Raw genomic sequence first — 25,068 nt, 5'->3', positions numbered from 1 at the left:
TGGCTCAAAGTCACCCAGCTGGTTTTTCATACCTAAGGTGGAATTAGAATTCAATTTCCTGGTTTATAGGCTAATACCTTAACCATTACATTAAACTGCCTTTCCAGTTTAGCAGTTGAAACAGTTGATTTTAGATGCTGCAGAGGTTGCTTGAATGATTTATTAATACGTAAAAGTTTTCTTAAATATCTTTCTGATGCTGATAAAGAGTATCTTACATATTTAAAAATGAACCACTTTGATTAGCATCACAAGTTAATTTTGCTAATTGATAGTATTATAATAATTTCATTTTTCTTTTGCTAACTCTTAGTTTCCAATGTTTATACTGTGAAAAAACATTCGAGGATAAGAAGAAACTCAAGGAACACATGAGGAAGAAGCAACATCGTAAAATCAATGCTAAAAACCAAGAATATGATAGATTTTATATTATTAATTATTTGGTAAGTTGTATGTATACATATATATTTAACTTATATTTCCTTTTAATTATGTTGAATTCATACCAAGTTACATTTTAGATCAACAATAAAATACCAACTATTAATGTTCTTCATGCACAGACCACTAATCATTTAACTGGATTCAGTCAATCAAATGACTTTCTTTCAGTTTCTGACTAAAAGTGGCTATTATTGGCTGTTAATTTCAGGCTACAGAATCAATTGTAGGGTTACAAAATCAACTGTAGGATTAACAGGTATAATTTAAGAACAGCCTGTGCCTTTTAAATTGTAAAGACAATTGCTACAAAACTGTAGTAATAACATAGACTATAAAAGCTACTGTGAAGTGACAATGGAACTCAGAACTCAATTATAATGCTATAAAATCATATCATTATAATTTTTAGATTTTTTTAAAAAATTAAGTTTATCAATTTTAAAATCATAACTATATAGTATAGTAAAAAAAGGTATAAAAAGTGATTCTGTGTTATCTGTGTTGTTGTTGTTGTTGTTAGCTGCGAAATCGTGTCCGACCCATCGCGACCCCATGGACAACGTTCCTCGAGGCCTTCCTGTCCTCTAACATCTTCTGGAGTCCATTTAGGCTCATGCCTACTGCTTCAGTGACTCCATCCAGCCACCTCATTCTCTGTCGTCCCCTTCTTCTCTTGCCCTCAATCTTTCCCAGCATTAGGCTCTTCTCCACTGAGTCCTTCCTTCTCATTAGGTGGCCAAAGTATTTGAGTTTCAACTTCAGGATCTGGCCTTCTAAAGAGCAGTCAGGGTTGATCTCCTCTAGGACTGACCGGTTTGATTGCCTTGCAGTCCAAGGGACTCACAGGAGTCTTCTCCAGCACCATAGTTCAAAGGCCTCAATTCTTTGGCACTCAGCCTTTCTTATGGTCCAACTTTCACTGCCATACATTGCAACTGGGAAGACCATAGCCTTGACTATATGCACTTTTGTTGACAGGGTGGTGTCTCTGCTTTTTAGTGTGCTGTCTAGATTTGCCATTGCTTTCCTCCTCAGGAGCATGCGTCTCTTAATTTCTTGGCTACAGTCGCCATCTGCAATGATCTTGGAGCGCAGGAAAATAAAATCTGTCACTACTTCCATTTCTTCCCCATGTATTTGCCAGGAATTGAGAGGGCCGGATGATCTTGGTTTTCTTAATGTTTAGTTTCAACCCAAGTTTTGCACTCTCCTTCTTCACCCACAAGAGGCTCTTTAGTTCTTCTTCACTTTCTGCCATTAGAGTGGTATCATCTGCATATCTTAGGTTGTTGATATTTCTTCCGGCAATCTTAATTCCAACTTTTGATTCATCTAGCCCTGCCTTTCTCATGATGTGCTCTGCATATAAGTTAAACAGGCAGGGCAACAGTATACAGCCTTGCCTGACTCCTTTCCCAATTTTGGACCAATCAGTGGTTCCGTGTCCAGTTCTCACTGTTGCTTCTTGACCCGCATATAGGTTTCTCAAGAGACAAATAAGATGGTCTGGTACTCCCATCTCTTTAAGAACTTGACACAGTTTGTTGTGATCCACACAATCAAAGGCTTTAACATAGTCAATGAGGCAGAAGTAGATGTTTTTCTGGAACTCCCTAGCTTTCTCCATGATCCAGCATATGTGTGCAATTTGATCTCTAGTTCTTCTTCCTCTTCAAAATCCTGCCTGTACTCCTGGTAGTTCTCAATCCACATACTGCTGGAGTCTAGCTTGTAGGATTTTAAGCATAACTTTACTAGCATGTGAAGTGAGTGCAATGGTGTGATAGTTTGAACATTCTTTGGCACTGCCTTTCTTTGGAATTGGAATGTAAACTGATCTTTTCCAATCCTGTGGCCACTGTTGAGTTTTCCAAATTTGCTGGCAAATTGAGTGTAGCACTTTTACTGCATCGTCTTTTAATATTTTGAATAGCTCAGCTGGAATACTGTCACCTCTACTGGCTTTGTTGTTGCTCAGTTTTTCTAAGGCCCACTTCACTTCACATTCTAGGATGTCTGGCTCGAGGTCAGTGACCACCTCATCGTGGTTATCAGGGATGTTAAGCTCATTCTTGTATAGTTCTTCTGCGTAATTTTGCCACCTCTTCTTAATCTCTTCCGCCTCTGTTAGGTCCCTGCCATTTTGGTCCTTTATCGTGCCCATTTTTGCATGAAACGTTCCCTTCATCTCTCCAATTTTCTTCAAGAGATCTCTGGTCCTCCCTATTCTTTTGTTTTCTTCTATTTCTTTGCACTGTTCATTTAAGAAGGCATTCTTATCTCTTCTAGCTATTCTCTGGAATTCTGCATTTAATTGGGCGTATCTTTCTTTTTCTCCCTTGCCTTTTGCTTCCCTCCTTTCCTCAGCTATTTGCAAAGCTTCCTCAGACAACCACTTTGCTTTCTTGCATTTCTTTTTCTTTCGGATGGTTTTGGTTGCTACCTCCTGTACAATGTTGCAAACCTCTGTCCATAGTTCTTCAGGCACTCTGTTTATCAGATCTAATTCCTTAAATCTATTTGTCACCTCTACTGTATATGCAACAGGGATATGATTTAATTCATACCTGAGTGGCCTAGTGCTTTTCCCTACTTTCTTCAGTTTAAGCCTAAACTTTGCAACGAGAAGCTCATGGTCTGAGCCACAGTCAGCTCCTGGTCTTGTTTTTACTGACTGTATAGACGGTGTTGACCGTCTTGTGTTGACCGTCTGGTGATGTCCATGTGTAGAGCCGTCTCTTGGGTTGTTGGAAAAGAGTGTTTGCTATGACCATTGTATTCTCTTGACAAAATTCTATCAGCCTGTGTCCTGCTTTATTTTGCACTCCAAGGCCAAACTTGCCTGTTATTCCGGTTATCTTTTGGCTTCCTACTTTAGCATTCCAATCCCCCATGATGATAAGGACATCATTTTTTGGTGTTAGTTCTATAAGGTGCTGTAGGGCTTCATAGAACCGGTCAATTTCATCCTTTTCAGCACCAGTGTTTGGGGCATAGACTTGGACTACTGTGATATTGAATGGTTTGCCTTGGATTCGAACTGAGATCATTCTGTCATTTTGGGGATTGTATTCCAGTATTGCTTTTCCTACTCTTTTATTGACTATGAAGGCTACTCCATTTCTTCTGAGGGATTCTTGCCCGCAGTAGTATACCCATTCCTGTCCATTTTAGTTCGCTGATTCCTAAGATGTCGATGTTCAGTCTTGTCATCTCTTGTTTGACCACGTCCAGCTTTCCTTGATTCCTGGATCTTACATTCCAGGTTCCTATGGAGAAAAAAATCTCTACAGCATCGGACTTTCCTTTCACCACCAGATACATCCACAGCTGAGCGTCCTTTCGTCTTTGGCCCAGTCTCTTCATTCTTTCTGGCACGAATACCTGAGGGGCTCATCTTCCAGCGTCATATTGTTTTGCCTTTTGGTACTGTCCATAGGGTTTTCATGGCAAAGATACTGGAGTGGGTTGCCATTTCCTTCTCCAGTGGATCACTTTTTTCAGAACTCTCTGCTATGACCTGTCCATCTTGGGTGGCCCTGCACGGCATAGCTTATAGGTTCTTTGAATTACGCAAGCCCCTTTGGCACGACAAGGCAGTAATCCATGAAGGGGGTGTTATCTGTAGCACACCATAACTGTTGGAGATTGAGAATTTTACAGGTGATTGTGTATTTTTTGTTTCCGTTATTCAGAATAAAAGCACTTTTTCCTTGTTGTCAACCTTTACCTTAGAATTAACGTCAAGAAATCCACCTTTTTGAATTGATGGATGCTTGACTAATTGTTTGGCAGCCTTAGGTGGTTGAGATATACTTATATAAATACTGTGAGTTTGCAAACCTTTATTAGCTAATACAGTGTATTACAATTCTTCATTTCAGAACTCTTGCTAATAATTAATATTCACCTAGCAATATTTTAAGTTGTTTAGAAAAAATATAGTAGGTGTACAAAACATGTTGTCAGGACCCACTTCAATCCCACATTTTAAGAAAGCAAAACTCTTGGAAACAATTTCTTCCAACAGGAACTTTTATTAAGAGTGGTTGATAGCAGGCATAATAGACGATCTGAGATTTCCCACGCAGAGCGATAGATTAAAGTATCCCCAAACAAGACCCCACCCCATAGTCTGCCCGTCCGGTATGGGACAGCCAATCCCCAGGTGTTAAGTCCATCATGGGAAAAGGGGAGATAACATTGGCCCATCTCCAGTTCATGCAGTGATGGTTGGCGGCTGCTTCACACCTTCCTCCGAGAGCGTAGAAATAAACCAGGCACTGGGTTACGTTCCTTTTTTCCTCCCTTGTCCTAGCTGACAGTTTAGGGAGGTAAAGTTCAGAGAGGGAGATAACGCAAGAAGCAAATAGTTACTTTGTAGTGGGTAGAGGACACAGAGGCAATAAACGAAGCAAAAGGTTACATTGTAACGGAAAAAGGAAACAAAAGTAATAACCCCGCAGGCACATTCCCCCCCTCCCCCTTGGAGTATGGCAGAACTCAGGGAAAGGTGAGATTTGATTTTGGGTCAGAGGGGATAGATAGAAATGAAATAGGAATGGGTTCTGACACATGTACTATGTTTCAATCCTCCTAGTAATTTGCGAGGTTTAGATCCTGTTGACATTTCTGGACTCATAAAGTAAAGAGGTAATTGGATTGAATATAAATACTTTGCCATTTTATAATTTTAGACAATACGGATTCCTTCTGCATTAAATCACATGTTTTAAATTGGCAATAAAAGGCCAAGCTCCTGTCACAATGTCCAAAGATCACATAGTAGCTATGTACTGATTTTTTGCTAGATCACTTGCAGTACCTACAGAAATCAGAGTAAAAATTCTCAGTGATAAAACTGAAAGTCAGGAAAGTTAATCTATACCACCAGATTATGTACCTTGTTCATTCTTAAGTATTGATACATGTGTGTCTGTATGTGTATCAGTTAGGTTGAACTGTCTTGTGTTAAAATTCCCTGCAGGGCAGTTTACAGAATAGCCTCGGTGTAGTCAGTATGCCAAGAGAAAGAAGCAAGCATGCAATAAGAATTACTGTCTGTGAGCATGTACAGAGAGAGTGAGGTAGCATCATCCTGGTTTCACTTTTATGAGTTCAATGAGAAGGAAAACCTATTGCCTTTTGGTGTTTTCTGTATTGTACCATCTGCCCAGACTATCTGTCTGATACAGTTGATCTTTGCATCCTTCTAACAGAACAAAAGGATAAGCCATTAAACAACCCAAAATTGCAAAATTATCCTAGAAATCAATAACACTTAATAGAGCTGAAAAAACAAGAATTAATTTAATTTCTGAAACATTTTGATATCATTATTTATTTATTTATTTATTGATGGGATTTATATCCCGCCCTATCTCCTGAAGGACTCAGGGCGGCTCACAATAAAACATATAATAAGTGCATAAATCAAGATAAAATGAAATTGAGAACATCAGTGCAATAAAAAATTAGAGAATTTAAAAATGAATTAAAAATACTAAATATAAATTAATTAAAATGCCTGTCAGTCTAGGTCAGCTTGGTGGAACAGGTGTGTTTTGAGGCCGCGGCGAAAGGATTGGAGGTTTTGGGCTATCCGAAGCTCAGGGGGGAGCTGATTCCATAGGGTTGGTGCTCCCACAGAGAAGGCCCTCCCCCTGGGGGTCGCCAGCCGACATTGCCTAGCTGACGGTACCCTGAGGAGGCCTTCTCTGTGTGAGCGTACTGGACGATGGGAATTTGTTCCCGGCAGCAGATGGTCCTGCAAGTATCCCGGACCTAAGCCATGTAGGGCTTTAAAGGTAAGTACCAGCACCTTAAATCTCACCCGGAGGGCAACTGGTAGCCAATGCAGCTCACGCAGGAGGGGTGTAATATGGGAGTATCGGGAAGCTCCCATCACAACCCGTGCAGCTGCATTCTGCACCAGCTGAAGCCTCCGGGTGGTCTTTAAGGGCAGCCCCATGTAGAGAGCATTACAGTAATCAATACGGGAGGTAACGAGTGCGTGGGTGACTGTACGTAGGGCATCTCGGTCCAAAAAGGGGCGCAATTGGTATATAAGACGAATCTGGGCAAATGCCCCCCTAGCCACGGTTCCAATGTGATCTTCAAAACTGAGTCGTGAATCTAGGAGGACGCCCAGATTGCGTGCTTTATCAATGGGAGGTAACATCTCTCCTCCTATAGTCAGAGATGGAACCTCTTGGACTAAACGAGATGACGGTATGTACAGCCACTCAGTCTTGGCCGGGTTGAGTCGAAGCCTGTTTTCTCCCATCCAAATCTGTACCGCTTCCAGACAACGGGACATCACATCGAGGGCATCACTGGGTTGGTTCGGGGTGGAGATGAATAGCTGGGTATCATCAGCATATTGATGATATTTCACCCCGAAGCTACGGATGATCTCTCCCAGCGGCTTCATATAGATGTTGAACAGGAGGGGCGAGAGCACCGAACCCTGAGGCACTCCACAATTAAGAGGCCTAGGGCTTGACCTCTGCCCTCCTGCCAACACCGTCTGCGAACGGTCCGAGAGGTAGGAGGAGAACCAACGCAGAACGGTGCCTCCCACTCCCAGCCCCTCAAGACGACGCAGTAAGATACCATGGTCGATGGTATCAAAAGCCGCTGATAGATCTAATAGGACCAGGACAGAAGAATAACCTCTATCTCGGGCCCGCCAGAGATCATTCACCAGCGCGACCAATGCCGTCTCCGTGCTGTGCCCTGGTCTGAAACCCGATTGGTACGGATCTAGATATTCAGCTTCCTCCAGGTTCAAAGGGAGCTGTCGTGCCACCACGCTCTCAACGACCTTCGCAAGGAAGCGAAGGTTGGAGACAGGACGGAAGTTGTTTAAAACAGCTGGGTCCAGTGCCGGTTTCTTGAGGAGGGGCCTTACCACCGCCTCTTTCAAGGCAGCAGGGAAGTACCCTTCACTCAGTGAGGCATTGATAACTGCTAGGAGCCAGCCTCGTGTAACCTCCCGAGAAGCATAGACTAGCCAGGAGGGACACGGGTCCAACAAACATGTGGCGGCACTTAGTTTCCCCATGATCTTGTCCACTTCATCCGGAGTCACAGGATCGAACTCTTCCCAAATGTACTTGGCCAACTTCATCGTTTTCCTCTCGTTAGATACTGCCCAGTCAGAGTCCAGACCAGCCCGAATCTGAGCAATTTTGTCCACCAGATATTTACTAAATTCCTCAGCCCGTCCATGTAGGGGGTCCTCTCCCGTCTCTTGACTTAAAAGGGAGCGGACCACTCTAAATAGGGCGGCCGGGCGATTATCTGCGGACGCAATGAGGGTGGTGAAGTAGGCGCGCTTTGCCACCCTCATTGCCACAAGATAGGATCTAGAAAAGGATCTTAACTGTGTTCGGTCAGACTCAGACCGACTGGCTCTCCAAATGCTCTCTAGGCCCCTTCTCTGGCGCTTCATCTCCCGCAGGTCCTTGGAGAACCAAGGAGCGAGTCGGGACTTGCGCCGGGTCAGAGGCCGCAAAGGGACAACGCGGTCGAGCGCCTCCGAAGCAGCCTGTTGCCAGGCATTAACTAAGGACTCGACCGGGTTGTGGGAGAGGGAGGTGGGAATCGGTCCAAGCGCCATCTGGAATTTATCTGGGTCCATCAGGCGCCTGGGGCGGAACCACCTGGTCGGTTCCGCTTCCTGACATCGGGGGGTGACGTGACGGAGGCCCAACCGCAGGAGGTAGTGGTCTGTCCTTGAAAGGGGTTGTGATGTTGGAGTAACCCCACCCAGCCCATTTAGCCACTGCCCAGAGACAAAAATTAGATCCGGCATGTTTCCTCCCTCGTGAGTTGGGTCCTGAGTAATTTGAGTAAGTTCCATGGCCGTCATGGAGGCCATGAACTCTCGGGCCACTTCTGATGTACTGCCCAGGGAAGGTAGATTAAAGTCTCCCAGTACCATAAGCTTTGGAAATTCGACCGCCAATCCTGAGATGGCGTCAGGTAGCTTGGGTAGAACCGTTGCTGTGCAGCTTGGAGAGAGGTATACCAGAAGTAGGCCCAACTGACCACCAGGACCCCACCTTAAGAGGAGGGATTCACATCCGTCTATCTGAGGGGCAATGGCCTCCCGCGGATGGAGGGTCTCTCTGATAACGATCGCCACGCCACCTCCCCTACCCTGAGCTCGAGGTTGATGTAGCACACGGAAACCTGGGGGGGATAAATCAGTCAGAGGGACCCCTCCCTCTGGGCCCAGCCAGGTTTCCGTGATGCATGCCAGGTCTGCGCCTTCCTCCTCGATCAAGTCATGGATGAGGGGAGCTTTATTCACAACAGACCTGGCATTAAAATAGATCAGCCTGAGCTCAGGAGTCAGACCTCCCTCTTCCCCAGGGCAGCAAGCGGGAGCCAGAGGGTCAGAGCGCGCCACAGCAAGAAGATAGCGTGGGCGTGATCTCAGAATACGATATGACCCTCTGCTCCTCCATCTGCTGCCATTCCCAATTACTGTGGGGATCGGTATCCCTGTCCCATCCCCCTGGTTTACAAGACTCTCCATGGCCCTCATATTGCCGCGACCATTGGCCAACTTAGGCTGAGACAGGTCCGGTGGGATCTTCCCCTCGATTTGCTGGGCCTGACCCTCCCCCCTCCCTAACCCTTCAAAAAATTTTAAAAGAAAACCCAAGAGCCTCTTCTTGGCGCCATGCCACCTCTCGGGGTCCCAGGACCCGTCATTAAGGAAACGGCGGCGTAGGTCTGATGGCCATCTCTGAGAGAGTGGGGAAGCTCTCAGGGCAAGTAGCTCACTTCTGGTGTAAGCCATCAGAGGTGGAAATAGGAGTAAAGGACGAGCTGGTAGGAACAACTGCATATCAAGACCACAGAGCTGAAGTAGTGGCTCCTGAGAACATGGTCACCCTCTCACAGTGATCAGGATCTCAGGGGGTCACCATCCAGCTCCGGGTAGGTCGCAGGAGGAGAGAGAGTCCGGTGAATGCTAGCATAGTCTGTTGGTGGATAACTTCGTAGCTCCGGTGATGAGCGGTGGTAGTTCATCTATCTCCATGCCTAAGATGTCATCGCGACCGAGGGGCTGTAGTCAGTCTCCGGTGAAAAAATGAAGGAGGGATTATCTGGACTTAAAGTATGATCCCGAGAGGATAACTGCTATCTCGGGGGCCTTTCGGCACATCCCACCTCCAAATAAAGCTTCAGGTGGTCCCTGGTGAATTCCGCCCTCCAGACCAGATATAGGAGGGTTTTAAATGGCGCTCTAGCCTACAGACGGTGGCCATCATCCCACAGACCTCTGTCGTGGGGGGGGAGCGCGAAGATCTTATAGATGGGCAGATGGGGGGGCAGCAGCCACCAATTCTGGAGCCTCGCCGTCCGGGCTACCTTTGTAGGCAGCCCCAGGTCGTTACAGCTCCTCCGCAGGTGGCTGCAGGGCCGGACCGTTTGTCTATCGAAGGGAGATCGATCAGGTCGTTGTATGTCCGTTGCAGGCTTCCACATGCCGCGCATCCAAGCAGGCCGCTTAACAGCTGATTTGGAGGCCGCCGCAAGATCCCACCGGCAGCTGCCGGCTAGTATATGCTCTCTGCCGGTCTGAACGAGCCAGAAAAGGCTGCAAACTGCGCGTTGCAGCCCGCCCATCATCGGCCGCTTTACAGGCTGCCGCGGGGTGCCGCCGGTTACTCGCATCCAAGCTGGCCGCTTAACAGCTGATTTGGGGACCGCCGCAAGATCCCATCGGCAGCTGCCGGCTGGTATATGCTCTTTGCTGGTTTGAGCGAGCCAGAAAAGGCTGCAAACTGCACGTTGCAGCCCGACCATCCTCGGCCGCTTTACAGGTTGCCGTAGGGTGCCGCCGGTTGCTTTCGGCCGTTGTAATTCGACCGTCAGCCTGATCGAGCCGTTCCGCTTGGCCCCTTCAAGTCCGGGAGCCTTGCCTCCTTGCCGCTTCGCCATCCCTTTCCAATACCGCCCCGTTGTTATTACTGGCGCTCATTACGGGCTCCACCAAAGCCTCGGAGGGTCCTGTCACCCATCCGGGCTAGGGAACAGCAGCCCCCTGCAGGGCTCCATGCCAAACTCGCATCCTTTGATCTCCGCGATCAGCTGCGAGCGGCCATCTTCCAGGAGGCGTGGCAAAAAAAAAAAATTATACCACAAGCCCTTTTGAAGGAAAGACCATGTCAGAGCTGCCCCACTTTTTGACTTCTGCTGGAAGAAGGGCTCCCTGCCAGCAGGATCTCACTAGAGCTCCTGCAGCTTTTCCACAGTTTTAGACTTGGAACAGTTTCTAAGCCTGAAGAAACTTCCCTGGAAAGGGGAAGCTCTGGAAATCAACCCTCTTGCTCCCCTGAATAGCCGGACGCTCTCAGACTGCTTCTTGATGAAGAAGTAATCGGGTGAGTCCTGGCTGGGACGGGGCAACCATGCAAGTTCATTTTGGATGAACCAGCCGTTTATTTGGACATTAAGGGATGCCACCGGTTCTTAGACACTTATTTCTTAATATATTTACCTTTCTTATTAAGGGAGACTTCCTCTAGTTGCAGCTTGTTGTTTCCTTTTTTTGGAACTATTGTTATTTCTGAAGTTCTGTAACTTTAAAAATGGCGTGGAGGGAGGAGTCAATTTTTCCGAGCCAAACTAAAGAAGCTGGAAATCATTGTGGAAACTATTTTTGAAATTTAAGGATATAAATCTTTGGAGGATTCTATATGGCTGATTGATTTTGTGGATTTCTCTGTTCTTTCATTTCCTTTTTTTGTCTTTAAAACAAAGGATTGTTTAAACAAGGCTTTGAGTTTGTTGTGATGGGAGAGTGAAACAACACCAAGTTTAACGGCTTTTGATTGGTCCAGTTGACCACAAGGGGGAGCCAAAGGATTGCGATATGGTTAACTATTACATTTTTTACTAGTTTTGCAAATTATTGGACTTATAATAATTTAAAGTTATAATTTATAATTTTAAAGTGTTTAACTTCAGATTTTAAAGATTTATTTACACATTAAACATGGCAACCAGAAAGAGAATGGAGAAGACTGAGAGGTTATCAGGAGATCTAGAACTCTTAAAACCATTTTTGGATGAATATATAGCCAAGACACATGAGTTAATTCAGAACGTGGGAAGAACTATCAAGCCTAAATTTGATGCTTTAGCAAAAGAGCTACGTGGTGAAATACAACACTTGACTGGAGAGATAAGAAAGTGGAAATGAGATCTGATCTTTTGGAACATGAGATGGAGAAAGTAAATAATTTGCTGGAAGCTGATTTGGACCAAAATGCAACTTTGGAATGTTAGATAAAACAGTTCCAATTAAGATTTTGAGCTTTCTGAACAGCCAGGAGAAGACATTAGACCAAGGATGGTTAAAGCCCTGACTCAGCTGACCAGTGGGGAAGAAAAAAATATGAATCTAGAGATAGATAACATGTTTAGAGTAAACTCCAGATTTTCTACTATGAAAAGACTACCAAGGGATGTGTTAATTCACTTTGTAAAAAGAACAACAAGAAATCATGTTTTGGGAGTTTCTGGTGATGTCACTGCAAGATGGACTCAGGAAAATGATTCTCCTCTCCCCGGGTCCAATTTCTACCAGCTGGTGGGTCCAGTCGGACTGAAAGTCACCCTGTAGAGGTGACTGCCAAAGGGTGAAGCTTTGAAGATCGCAGGTCGGCAGTAACCGGCCTGCTGGATCCAAAGGAACTCTTGGAACCAGCAGGAGAAAGGCTGACCGCATCTATGCGGTCTGCCATTACCAGCTGTTCGTCAGAGACAAAGAACTCTAAAGCGAAAGCAAACAGCTGATCTGAGTGAGAATACATTCTTCTCTCTCTCTACAAGCGAATACCAGTTTGGCAAACAGCATTTCAACAGCTTTTGAGAGCGAGCCCTTAGTTTTAGGGAGGGGGTGGAATTTTCTTTCTTACCCCCCTTCCTGAATTACAAGCGGCAATTTAAGCTCCCAGCAAACTAAAAATTAAACTAAAAATTTACCATATCAAAAAGCTGTCTGAGGCACAGAAGGATAACTTGGGAAGCTTCTGGCTCTATAGAATTTTTTGTGCCTATTTTTTGTGTGAAAGCCATCAAAACTTTTACTTTTTGAATCTTTAAATTACTTTTTATTTTATTTTTTAAAATGTGGGAATGGACATCTAATGCCATCTAATGGTGAAATTGAGAATTATATCCAGCTTCCCCTGATTGGAGTTAACTTAGATTAAAATTTGACTGTATGCCCAGACACTGCTTATCTGAAGGTCCTTGAAAACTTTGCCTGAGAAAGAAAGATTTTTTTTGGTTTGCCTGGTTTTACAAGATAGACTATAATTATATGTAAAACTGTATTTGGAGCCATCTGACTCTCCTGGATTATAAATACAGCCTGGTTTGGAACTGTTATAAGTTATCTCCGAAGAAGTGAATACCAAGAAACTCCCTAGAACAGAACTGTGTGGATTACAATTTTGACATTTTTCTTTTTTTCTTTTTTTCCCTTTTTTTTCTTTTGGGGGATTTTCTTTTTTCCCCCTTGCCCTGATGCTTTTATTATTATTATTTTCTTCCTCCTTTTTTTACCTTTCACTGTTTTCATGGTTGCCTCTCCTAACTATCAGGAGCCTATTGGATTATAAAATTTGGCCATTTGGTGGCTTACAACATATGAATTAAAGAGGACCCAGATTGTTGGGGGCTATAAGCTGACTTTGTAATAATGCCGCTTGGGGTGTGTGAAAGCCCTAATAAGCAGGCATATACATAGAATGAAGGCTACTGCTAAGTTTGTAAAGCCACCCTGAGTCTTCGGAGAAGGGCGGGATATAAATGGAATTAAAATAAAATAAAAAATAAATAAATAAAGATGAGCGTCCCAAACTTTTCTAAAGTTGGGGGAAAAGGATCTTCTGCTCCTGCCTCGGCCACTGCAAGTCCAGTATATCAGAGATCAGTTGCTACAATGCTTCAACAAGAGAAGATGGACACCTTCCAGAAAGATACACAAGCAATTCTGCAAGCAATTCAAGAGGCTAATACTGCTCCAGACGGCAGTAACAACGAAAAACCATGAAGAGTTGAAAAGTGACCTTGACAAAATGAATAAAAAAATTAACAATATAGATTCCCAAATTGAAAATTTTAAACAGATGATCACAGATAACCAGCAAAGAATCCAAAAAATAGAAGATAAGTCAACTGAGGTTGATCAGAAACTAGAAGTTTTAAAAGATGAAAATCAAAAATTGATGCAAATAAATGGAGAATTAGAAGATTCGTTAGGAGTCATAGAAATGGAATGGGCCTCATACTTTTTAAGATTCCAAAATATAACAGAAGATAAGGAAGAGGATCTCGATAACTGAGTTACTGGCTGATGCATTAGGAACTGGAAAAGCGCAAATGGAAGGAGAATTAGATCAGATCAATTGAGTCAACTCAAATGATGCCAGAAGAAATAAAGTGCCTAGGAAAGTGCATGTTAGATTCCTTAAAAGATCTACAAGAGATGAGATTCTGAGAAAAGTAAGAGGTGAACCATTGGAAGTACAAAGAAAAAGAAATTGTAGATCTCAAACAAATCCCTATGAGGATAAGAGAGGCTTGAAGAGAATACCAGTTCCTAAGTAGGAAATTAGCTGAAAAAGGAGTGAATTTTAGATGGCTGATTCCAGAAGGGATCTTAATTTACTGGGACACGAAAAGATATAGATTAGACACACCACTTAAGGCACTGGAGTTTTTCGACAATCACAGAGCTTTTATGGAAAGAGGTGACAAAATCCTGTCCCATGACCACTTTAAACAGGTGAATCTGGTGCTGCTATGTAGAGTTGTTATAGGCCACCTCAGCAGATGTCAGGAGGTCAGTCCAATTGTCCTGTTGGTAATTTATGTTGCACCCCAGTTATTGGTCTAGCATCCTATTCGCATGTTCACACTTCCATTTCTGGCGTGGCACAAAATGCACTTGTTTAGAGAACAAGTCAGTGATCACCCAAATAACAGTGTTTCCCGAGCTCTCAGGTAGCTCTACAATGAAATCCATAGAAATTTCCTTCTGCTACAGGTTTGAGGAGCCCTGGTGTCTTCCCATCCCATCTCTTCACTGAAGTGCAGACTGGGCAGCTAGCCACATAGCTTTGAATGTTATTTTTTTAGTGATGGCCACCAGAATTGGCACTTAATCAGGTGCAGCGTTTTTACAAAGCCAAAATGCTCAGCAGTTTTTGAATCACGGCTTTTCTCCAGCATTAGTAATCTTTGGCTTTCTGGAACATACAGCTTTGCCCCCACCCAGGCTAAGCTCCTTTGCATCATGCATTCATTTTTGTAAACCTGGAACCACTCCCTCTAATGCTGTTTTTAGGGAGTCTGCTGTGCCACCCCTGACCTGGGGTTATTCTTACACCTGTGTTTGGGTGATGACCAGTGCTGCAAGTTGGCGAGATGTGATAACTGGTCTCACTATTTCCTGTTTGGAACTAGTGTATTGCAGCATCCTGGACAGTGCATTGGCTAGGAAATTCTTTTCCCCTGGGAGATAGTGAAGCATAAAGTTAAGCTGATTAAAGTACTGAGCCCTTCAGACTTGCTTGGGTGATAGCCACGGGGCGTTTTTAGGGCTAAGTTTTTGTGGTCAGTCCACATCTTGAAAGGGGTCTTGCTCCCTTCCAAGAAGCGTCTCCACATTAAAAGTGCACAGCACATTGCATAAGCCTCCTTTTCCCACACTGCCCACTGCTGTTCAGTGTCATTCAGTTACCTGGCTCATGGCTTCAGGGTATCCTCGCTGTTCCTTTGCAAAAGTACTGTCCCCACTGTCACATTGCTATCATCCACTTAAATAATAAACGGAGCATTAGAGTCTGGGTGTTTTATCACAGGTACAGCACCAAACAGCCATTTGAGGTTTTTTTAATGCTGCCTGGCACTCCACTGACCACTTAAGGGCTGACTCGGCTTGGGTTTCCCCACCCCTTGTGTCTTTAGTAAATTTATAATGGGGAGAGCAATTTGAGTGAATGATGGCAGGAATTGGTGGTAAAAGTTTGTGAATCACAGGAAGCTTTCTGGTGTGAGGTAGAACCCACTCTAGCACCACTTTTCCTTTCACAGGGTCCATTTCTATCCCCTCATGAGAAATGCGGTAATCCGCATTTGGTGGAATTTGCACTTTGAAAGTTTAGCATATAGTTGGATGGCCCTAAGTTTCTTAAGCACATCTAACCAGTTTTACATGCTCCGCCATAGTTTCATAGTATAGTTCAGTATGTCACCCAGGTAAACTAGCACATCTTTGTATAGATGTTAATGCAGCACCTCATTTATCAGCTGCATGAACATGGCAGGGGCCCCTTGTAGCCCAAAGGAGAGAACCCTGAATGGAAATACCCTAAGAGGCAATTAAAAGTGGTTTTCCATTTATCCCCTTCCTTAATCCGGACTCTATAGTAAGCTTCCCGCAAACCTTCCCCAGTCTTCATCAAATTTCACGCCCAGCAGTGAAGTCTTACTGTCCTTGCTGGCATCAGTCCTGCAGGGGGCAGCGCTAGGCTGCCCCTCCAGGTGCTGGGGCTGCAGAGGCTGCTGCTACTGCAGATCCAGCTCCTCCATTGCATGCCCCGGTGGATGCGGTTGCCCATCGGTTGCTGAGGCCGGGTGTGATTGATCTGCCTGGGAGGCTTGGGTGAGGGCTTTGCATGCCTTCAGGTTTTTGAAATCTCCCCACATGAATTTGATTGCTTGCTCCATCATCAGTTGGCTTGGCCCTGTTCTCCACCCATTTCTTCCTCCTCCTTCTCAAGTTCTTCCAACACTATCCTCTGTTTCCACTGGCAGCTGCCACAACCTCTGTGGGTGAAAGTCACCCCTGAGGACTTCTCTTCCTAGTCGTTCTTCCTTCTGAAACCCAGGGACCACTGGGATCTTGGCAGGTCCATTCAGAGAGATCCAGCCCAGGAGGGGGCCTGGACAAACCCTCCCCCCCAGCATTCGATCTCCTCTTGGTTGCTCCCTTGAACTGACAGTTGTGTGCACAATCCCCACAGTAAAGATAATGTCCTCTTGACCACAATTGCAGATTCTGCTTAATATCGGACCTGCCCCAGTTTGACTCCATTTGAAATGAAAAGGCACTTTTACTAAGGAAGACTAATTGCAGTAGAGTCAAGCAGAATCTTAAATTCCCACACAGCAATACAGAATTAAACCCATGGGTTCACTAGCCCTCCTCCCGTGGTCCATAGCATAGCCAATCCAGCGCCACCATGATGTTATGAGAAACTTTGAGATGTTTGGGCTGGTGAAATTCCATACTCAGGGCAAATTGCCTTGAAGATGCAGGGACGCCAGCATGAACCAGATTCTAGGCTACTCTGTTCTTCAACTGTCAATTCCCCACTCCCAATTTCCCATCATAAAAATATACAGCAACCTGACCATTTGTTCTCCCCTTGTTCCCCTCCCTTCCCCCACTAATGACAGAACCCTGGCAAGGAGCAAAGCTGAAGCTGGTGGTTCTAACAGAACATTTCTTTCCTCACCCCAACCTAGCTTTTTTCCAGCTGTTATCTTTTCATTTAAAAATAGCAGCTAATTCCTTAGAAGAGTGTAGCACTCTTAAGAGGACCCTGCAGTTAGAGATGTTAAATCACATCTTACTGGCCTGGCAATATTCATGAATCTTACAGCACTCCAACAGTTTATCCTAGAGAGTAAGGCATCTCCGACTTAATTACAGAATTTTAAGTCCCCAAACTATAATGAAATCTTGTTCTGAGCTATTTTAATGAGTACACCATTTACCTGATATGTTGTAAGGGCTCTGAAACTTCTGATTACAGTACACTGTAGTCTGTGCCTGCCTCATTTGACATAATTACCCCCAGAAGCAAAATATAACAATTTGATTGTGATACCTTCACTTTTAATCTCTTTCACTTGATGTTTTTTCTTACAATTGTTGAAGAAGCAGTTAAATGTGAATGCAAGTGTAATAAATAGCATTGAGACAAAGTTCTTTAATTAAGATGTCACCTGCCACAGAAGTAGCCAAGTGGTGTTTTAAGCAGAGCTATTATTTTTATCCTTCAAGCTCTTTAAACCATAAGGAACTTTTTTCCAAAAAATATTAAAATGACTGTTATCTATGGCAGTCTGAGCCCAGGAAGATCTACAAATTATAGATCAGTTCCTGTAAGGATAAAGCATAGGTTAAATGTTTTCATCTCTCAGGATAACACATCAATGCAATCCATCCTAAAGCTAGATTTCATGTCAAGGCAGAGAGACAAATATAGTGCCTTGTATTTCACTATTTTTGAGTAATGCTCAATCCTATTTTAATCCAATATATTGGTATTCCCAGATAGCTAATACTCTTTACATTCTATCAGTATACTAATGTAGGAACTCAGACACTTTCCTGAAAATGAAAGACTTCTTTTTAATCCATCCTTCAGTTATCCAAAGAGGGCTTATCTTGCTCCATAGTGCTTTCCTTTAGTCTGGTACTTTCCACAACAGTGCAGAAAAGTACATAAAAATAATTACACTGGATGGTTCCCATGTCCCATATTGAGCATTCATCTCATAAAGAGAATCAATTATCCAAAAATAAATTTATATGCTTTTTTTAAAAAAGGAAAATAAAACTTTGTTTAGAAATAAGTTGTACTGGGAAATATAGGAAACTTCTCAATTCTTGCAGACTCTCATAATTTTCTAGCTTGCCAGGAATACTTAATTGTTAGGACCTTTTTTTTTTTGAATCACACAAATTTATCATATGAGCCAGAAATACAATCATTACAAAATTCAGTAAACCTAAGAAATGAACTTGATTAGGGTTCCATAATAAAACTGTGATATGGATCAAAATTCAGTTCCTGTAAGGGATTGTCATGCTTGCTATGCACTCTTAATGAAATCCCATATTTCCTTGCCTTTCTGTTAACACCATGTGTTCTTTTCACAAGGAAAAACACATTTTCAACTGGTTCATACAGTGAATTAATATTTTAGATACAAAATATAAAATTACTTTATCTTAAACACCCCATCAGATAAGGCACCGCCAAAGCTCAGATCAGATAAAGGTGAGCCTGTGACTCTTCAGATGTTATTAAGCTGCAGCATTCAAGTTCTTCAGTGGATATTGCCAAGGAGAAGGATTGCTGAGAGTTTCCATTTCTACTTAGAATGTCTGTTCTTTCTGAATAAATCTAAAAATTTTAGTTTGCTTAACTTATTTTTACTTTATTTTTTCAGGAATTTGGGAAGTCCTGGGAACAGATTCAATCAGAAGATGATCGAGAATTGTTCCACAATCAGGAAGAGTATTAGGAATTTTTGTTTCATATTTAAGGGCTAGTAACCTGGGATTCTTTAGGCTTGCTTATATAATAATGAGAGATAAAATAGCAGTCACTGAAAAAAAATAAAAATGAGATTTTCAACATTTTAAACTATAGTAATTATGGGGAATGGTAATAAATTGGCATAGTGAGATTAAAAAGGGACAATCTAATATCTTTAATTTTATTTTAATGATATCCCAGCTCAAGCTTACTTTTCCACCTCAAGGGAAAATGTTAGAGTTCTTTTACGTAGTAGGGCAATTTATAATTTGGGAAGACAGGAGATCTAATATCTCCACTCCCGTGGCAGAATTTCCTTCAATAGTGATAAGAAAATGTTACAGAGTGATCCTGTTAATAGACACAATAAAAACAATAAAGGTGGGATATAAAATAAGTAAATACAAAAAGAATCAGGTAGGGCTGTGCAGCTCTTTGAGTTCAAAATGAAGTTGTTTCCTTGAAGAGTGTGGACATTCATATATTACCTATGTGTAGCTCCTTAAAGCAGCCGATCCTTTTCTCTAGTTGCCTTCTATAGACCAGAAAGATTTGGTTGGAGACATTGCAAACAAGTATGATGTACATTTTAAGTGCTGTTTTCAATCCAACTTGCACAATTCTAGATTCAAATTCCAGAATAGTTTCAGTATTTCATGTCTTACCACCAGACTGCTGGTCATTGTGTATTTCCTTTGTCTTGTCACCCTTTCCCTACTTGATGCCTTTCAGGTGTATTGGATGTAGCTTCCATTAGACCAGGGGTCTTCAAACATGGCCCTTTTATGACTTGTGGTCTTCAACTTCCAGAATTCCTCAGCCAGTGTGCCTAGCTAAGGAATTCTGGGAGTTGAAGTCCACAAGTCATAAAAGAGCCAAGTTTTAAGACCCCTGCATTAGACTGAAACGAGTGACAAAAGAACCACATTTCCTACATCCCCCAGGAGAGGTTACATAACAAAAACAGTATTTTTTTCTCATCAAGTGATCAATAAAATAAACCTTAACTTCTTGCTTCCAGCTATAATCATTTCTTCAGATTATTACTTTAAAGTTATTAACCATGGATGAAATTGGAGAACAAGCAAGTTAGAAAAAGGTGAAACTGAGCCACGGTGATGAGAATCTAATTCTTTATCTAGGTCTTTAGAATGTGGCCTATATGAGTAGCTTTAATTATTATAGAGTAGCCTTGTCTGAAGAAACTGGGAGAAAAATAATTGGTGAAATATTGTCATGTTAGAATAGAATTGACCTTGCAAGCTGACAAGTGTTCCTCAAAGCATTATCTTCATGTTACACATATTTATCAAATCTGCAAAACAGAAAAAGACAATATTTTACATGTACTCTTTTTACATAAGCCACTTTTTATAACTGCAATATTGGGTTGGTCAAAGACCACAATGGAGTTAGAATATTATGGTGGCATGGTTTCGGTAGATGGGAAAAAGATAGGGGAGGTGTTTGGTTTTTTTAGTGGGATAAAGCTACACTTAAGCTTAAATACATGGCATCTACTTAGCTTTGCTGCTAAAAATTAACTACTTAAATTTTGATAAATGAAAAAAAAACATTCTGGGATATGTTATTTCTTTCTTTCTTTGAAATAAGCAGCACCCAGCCATAAGTATCTGCCTCATTTAGGTGATATATATTGTTATATTCCATCTGTATAACAGTTAATAGATGGAATAGTTATCTCATCAAAATGCTGGGACCAAGAACAAGAAGAAAATACCAGCATGCTTGAGAATTGCAAAGCTTGCAATGCTACAAAAATAATATGTGGGAAAATGTATACATGGCAAAATAACTTAAGAGTGGATTAGACATGCTCAGTGATCACAGAAAACTGAGTATCTTCAGGGGCAGGAAGGAGAAACTAAAAACCTATGGGGACAGGAATGGAAGAGAAGATAGCTTAAGATTGCAGCTGACTGATGGGAGCAAAATTCCACCTTTCTGCTTTTTGTGGGAATAGATGAGTTAAAACACATTTTGTTTCCATGCCTACAGTTTTTCTGGACAATTCCAAAATGCCAGTTACAGATGATTCATTGCATTCTTTCTTTATAGGAACTGGTCTGATTGGGAAGAACATCCTGTTTGTGCAGTCTGTCTCTTTTGTGAAAAGCAAGATGACACCACAGAAAAACTCTGTGTTCACATGGAGGTAAGAAGAATGTAGTAATGCATACTTTACATTATGCATTAGAAATTACATACTGTGAGTTTGTTATGGAGGTATTTGTTTTAGAAGGTTCTTTATTATGAATTTATTCCATTTAGATCCAATTTTTCCCAAGAGCTCAAAGGAATTTTCATGGAGTTCCCCTTCATTTTATCTATAATAAACCTGTAAAAAAAGTTGGGCTAATAGATGGACTGGCCCAGTGAATTTCCTTGGCTAAGGGTAGACTTGAATCTACATCTCCCTAATCCTTTACACTTTAATCATTATAATACACCAGTTGTTAGTTATCTCTTTGTTAGTATTCATTAATTTTAATGGAACTATAGCCTTGGATTTACAGATTAGATCCAGAGCTACTTATACTGGAAAAGGGAGGAATACCTTGACTCAGAAATTTCAGGAAATCTATTTTAAATACTTTAGGGATTTAGGTGAATGCATGATGGGCTTCAGATTTAGTAGAGAATGATGTATGGACACTGATCTTGCTCTTGAAGGACAGCTATGCTTCCATGAATGTAATGTAGCACTTTGTGTGGTCTAGGATTCCACTTAATTAACATTCTAAATGTGTGGACAGGATAGATGGTGCAAACAATATAAGTACACCTCTCCATAAAACCTCCAATATCAACACATGAAGATTTGAGAGAGAGAATTCAAAGAATCAGAATAGAGCTGGAAGAGACCTTGGAGATCTTCTACTCCAACCCCTTGCTCAAGCAGGAGACCCTATACCATTTCAGATAGGTGGTGATCCAGTCTTTTCTTAAAAACCTCCAGTGATGAAGCACCTACAACTTCTGAAGACAAGTTGTTCCACTGGTTAATTGTCCTCACTGTTATGAAGGTTCTCCTTAATTCCAGGTTGCTTCTCTCGTTCATTAGTTTCATCCATTGTTTCTTATCTTGGTTTCTGGTGTTTTGGAGAATAAGTTGACCCCCTCTTCTTTGTGGCAGCCTCTCAAATACTGGAATACTGCCATCATGTCACCCCTTAGTCCTTCTTTTCTTTAGATTAGCCATACCCAATTCTTGCAACTATTCTTCATGGGTTTTGGTTTCCAGGCCCTTAATCATCTTAGTTGCTCTTCTTTGCACTTTTCCCAAAGTCTCAACATGGTCTTACTAAGGATTTATAAAGCGGTAGTAATACATCACGTGATTTTGATTCTATGTCTATTTATACAACCAAAGATTATATTAGCTTTTAAACTGTGCTTTTAAACTGTTCAAAACTGTTCACAGACTTTTTTTTAAAAAAAAATCCACTATCTTCCAGGTATCCTTGTTAGGCTGATTGGTCTGTATTTTCCTGGTCTGTTTTTTTTCTCCTTTTTTGAAGATGGGAACCACATCTTTCCAATCCTCTGGTAGTTCCCCGATGCTCCAGGATTTTTGAAAGTTATGATACAATGGTTCTGAGATAAAATCTGCCAGCTCCTTCAGAACTCTGGGATGTAACCCATCAGGTCCTGGTGATTTATAGTCATCAAGATCAGACAGGTGTTCTCTTTACATTTTCTTGCTTATTTTAATTTTTATTTTTAGTCTGTCTTTTACAGTTATGTTTTTGGTAGGTTGGGCTATAATTTTGTTTTGTTTTGTTGCATGAAGACTGATGCAAAGAATGAGTTAAGCAGCTCTACTTTTTCTCTATTGCTTATTATTTCCTTGCCATCTTCTCTCTTTAGTGGACTGACTGTTTCATTGACTTTTTTCTTGTTATTTATATATTTAAAGAAACTATTTAAAAAATCTTTGTTCATTCTGATCCTTTGCTTTCCTGACTTCATCTTTGCAGATTTGGGCTATCTGCTAATACTCTGCCTTAGTGATATGTCCCTTTTTCTATTTTTTTGTACTTGTTCTTTTTATCTTTCAGTTTATCAGAGATCTTTGGGCAACCATGCTGGTTTCTTCTTGAATTTCTTGTTTTTCTTTTTCAATGGTATTGTGTTGGACTGAGTTTTTCTGATCATATTTTTCATAGTTTCCCATACTTCTTGAGTTGTTTTCCCCTTTAGGATTTTTATCCATGAAATTTTGCTTAGGCTCTCTCTTGAGTTTGTAAAATCAGCACTTTTAAAGTTTAAAACACTGGTTGGATTATATTCTATTGCTTGTGTTTGCATTATATTGAATTCCAATGTGATGTGGTCACTCTCGCCCAAGGTTCCAGCAACTTCAACTCCCTCTATTACTTCTCTATTAGTAAAAATTAGGTCCAGTATGGTTTTTCCTCTAGTTCCCTCCTCTACCTTTTGGATGACAAAGTTGTCAGCTAAGTTAATTAGGAAGAGTTTCCCACACTTCTTAAGTTGTTTTAATTCTTGAGATAGTAGGAAAAGGGCTGTATCTATGGTCCAGTTACCTGTTCATTTTGAAATGATTTATGTGTTAAACTGAAAGTCTGAGAGGGGCTGAAGTCTCCATCCAATCCAGAATAGAAATAGCTTGGGATAAACTTTAGTGACTAAAAATATTCACCTAAGGGGCTGTGGCTGGGTTAACCTGTGTGCTAAGACATGATTTCTATTAACATTGTTTGCTGGATAAAAGTGATAATCCCTAGTTCTAAGGTTTTGAGAAGACAGCAAATAATTTGAAGAATTCATGTTTTGTACTGTGCTTATTGGAATTTTTTAACATTTATAATTACAACAAATAGTTGGGTAAAAAATAATACAGCAGTATGTTTCAATATATTTTATAGTACAGTTATTTCTGGTTTTCACAAAATTAGCATTAATCAAATATAACTAATTCAAAATCTTTCAAAACTTTTTTTTCCAAACCCAGGAGGCTCATGGATTTAACTTGTTAAAAATTAAGTCTGAGTATGGTAAGTAATCCACATTTCACTCCTCGTAAAAATCTGGGTGGGGGGGGTGTTAGAACATAAATCAGCATATACAGTTCAAGGTTTTTTTAATTACCTGGATTTTTACTGCAGTTTTCCTTTCTTAAGTGTTTTTCGATGGTTCTCAAGAAACCACTGTAAATGAGCTGCATGATTTTTTTAATAGCTGCTCAGGTTTCAGCACTGAAGGAATAAATATCATGGCACTATTTGCTTTATTTTTCCTTAAACAATATACAGTTACCCTTCTAATTCAAATGATCAACAGATATGCAGAACTTTAACTTATTTAAGAACAGTAAATGATGTTTAAACACTATAAACACAAGATTATTTGGTCCAATAATCTTATTTGGATATGTCATCTGCTTCTTCCCTAAAACATGTTTTTGTTTGCTAGATCTGAATTTTTATCAACAAGTAAAACTAGTGAATTTCATCAGGAGACAGGTGCACCAGTGTCAGTGTTTTAAGTGTGAGAAAAAATTCCAGTTGAAAAAAGAGTTAATACATCATTTGGAAGATAGCAAACATATAGCAGATCTGCCAAACAGATCTGTTTGGGATCAACCACAGTAAGTTATGTATGCATGCTCCATCAGTATTGTAGACAGTGTATTATAAGACCTAATTGACAGGCAAGGTTTGTATTCTCTTAATCTATGCAGACTGCAAACCAACCAGTCATTCAAAATGCTCTCTTATCAATAAACTTTCAAACTAAAAGTGCTATTACAATTTGCTAGATATTTTTGCTTGATTTAAAATGGAATATTTTCATTAGACAGGGTATGTCACTTAACAAGTGACAAATAGAGAACAGTAGTTTTTCTTTTACAAACAATTCAGTTTGTTTAAGAATGCAAGATAATTGAAAGTTTACAGAAAGTGGGAAAACAGAATTAATTTATTACCAACTTGAAATTCAGAAACAGCACCGGCATTGTTGTTTGGCATTACCTACATTCTGTTATTGCTGTACTGCCATTCTTCCATAGCACCAGTAGCACTGAAATAAAGAAGTAATAGATCTATAGTGCACCACACATCATTTCAGTCCACCCTAACCAATATCATACAAAACACAGCAGTACCAAGAGATAGCCACAACTATTGCCAATTTCTACTTAAATAACAGGCTTTTGCTGTTTATGTAGTTGCAATAGCTATAACCATTTCAGTAATGT

General features: G+C 41.4%; 1 protein-coding gene across 4 annotated transcripts in view; it reads left to right on the top strand.

Annotated features, from left to right (window-relative positions):
- The window catches only part of ZNF277 (zinc finger protein 277), a 146,428-nt gene that overhangs the window by 120,049 nt on the left and 1,311 nt on the right, over positions 1–25,068 (top strand). For all 4 annotated transcript variants that reach the window (XM_081331106.1, XM_081331107.1, XM_081331105.1 and 1 more), the window contains 5 exons: positions 314–446; positions 18,733–18,800; positions 20,901–20,997; positions 23,821–23,863; positions 24,282–24,456. In XM_081331106.1, coding sequence (XP_081187232.1) covers positions 314–446; positions 18,733–18,800; positions 20,901–20,997; positions 23,821–23,863; positions 24,282–24,456 — 516 coding nt within the window. The remainder of the gene's footprint in view (positions 1–313; positions 447–18,732; positions 18,801–20,900; positions 20,998–23,820; positions 23,864–24,281; positions 24,457–25,068) is intronic.

This window comes from Vipera berus (genome assembly GCF_964194415.1).
Source record: "Vipera berus genome assembly, chromosome: 6".
NCBI classification, from domain to species: Eukaryota; Metazoa; Chordata; class Lepidosauria; order Squamata; family Viperidae; genus Vipera; species Vipera berus.
This window is presented reverse-complemented; position numbering and strand designations above follow the sequence as displayed.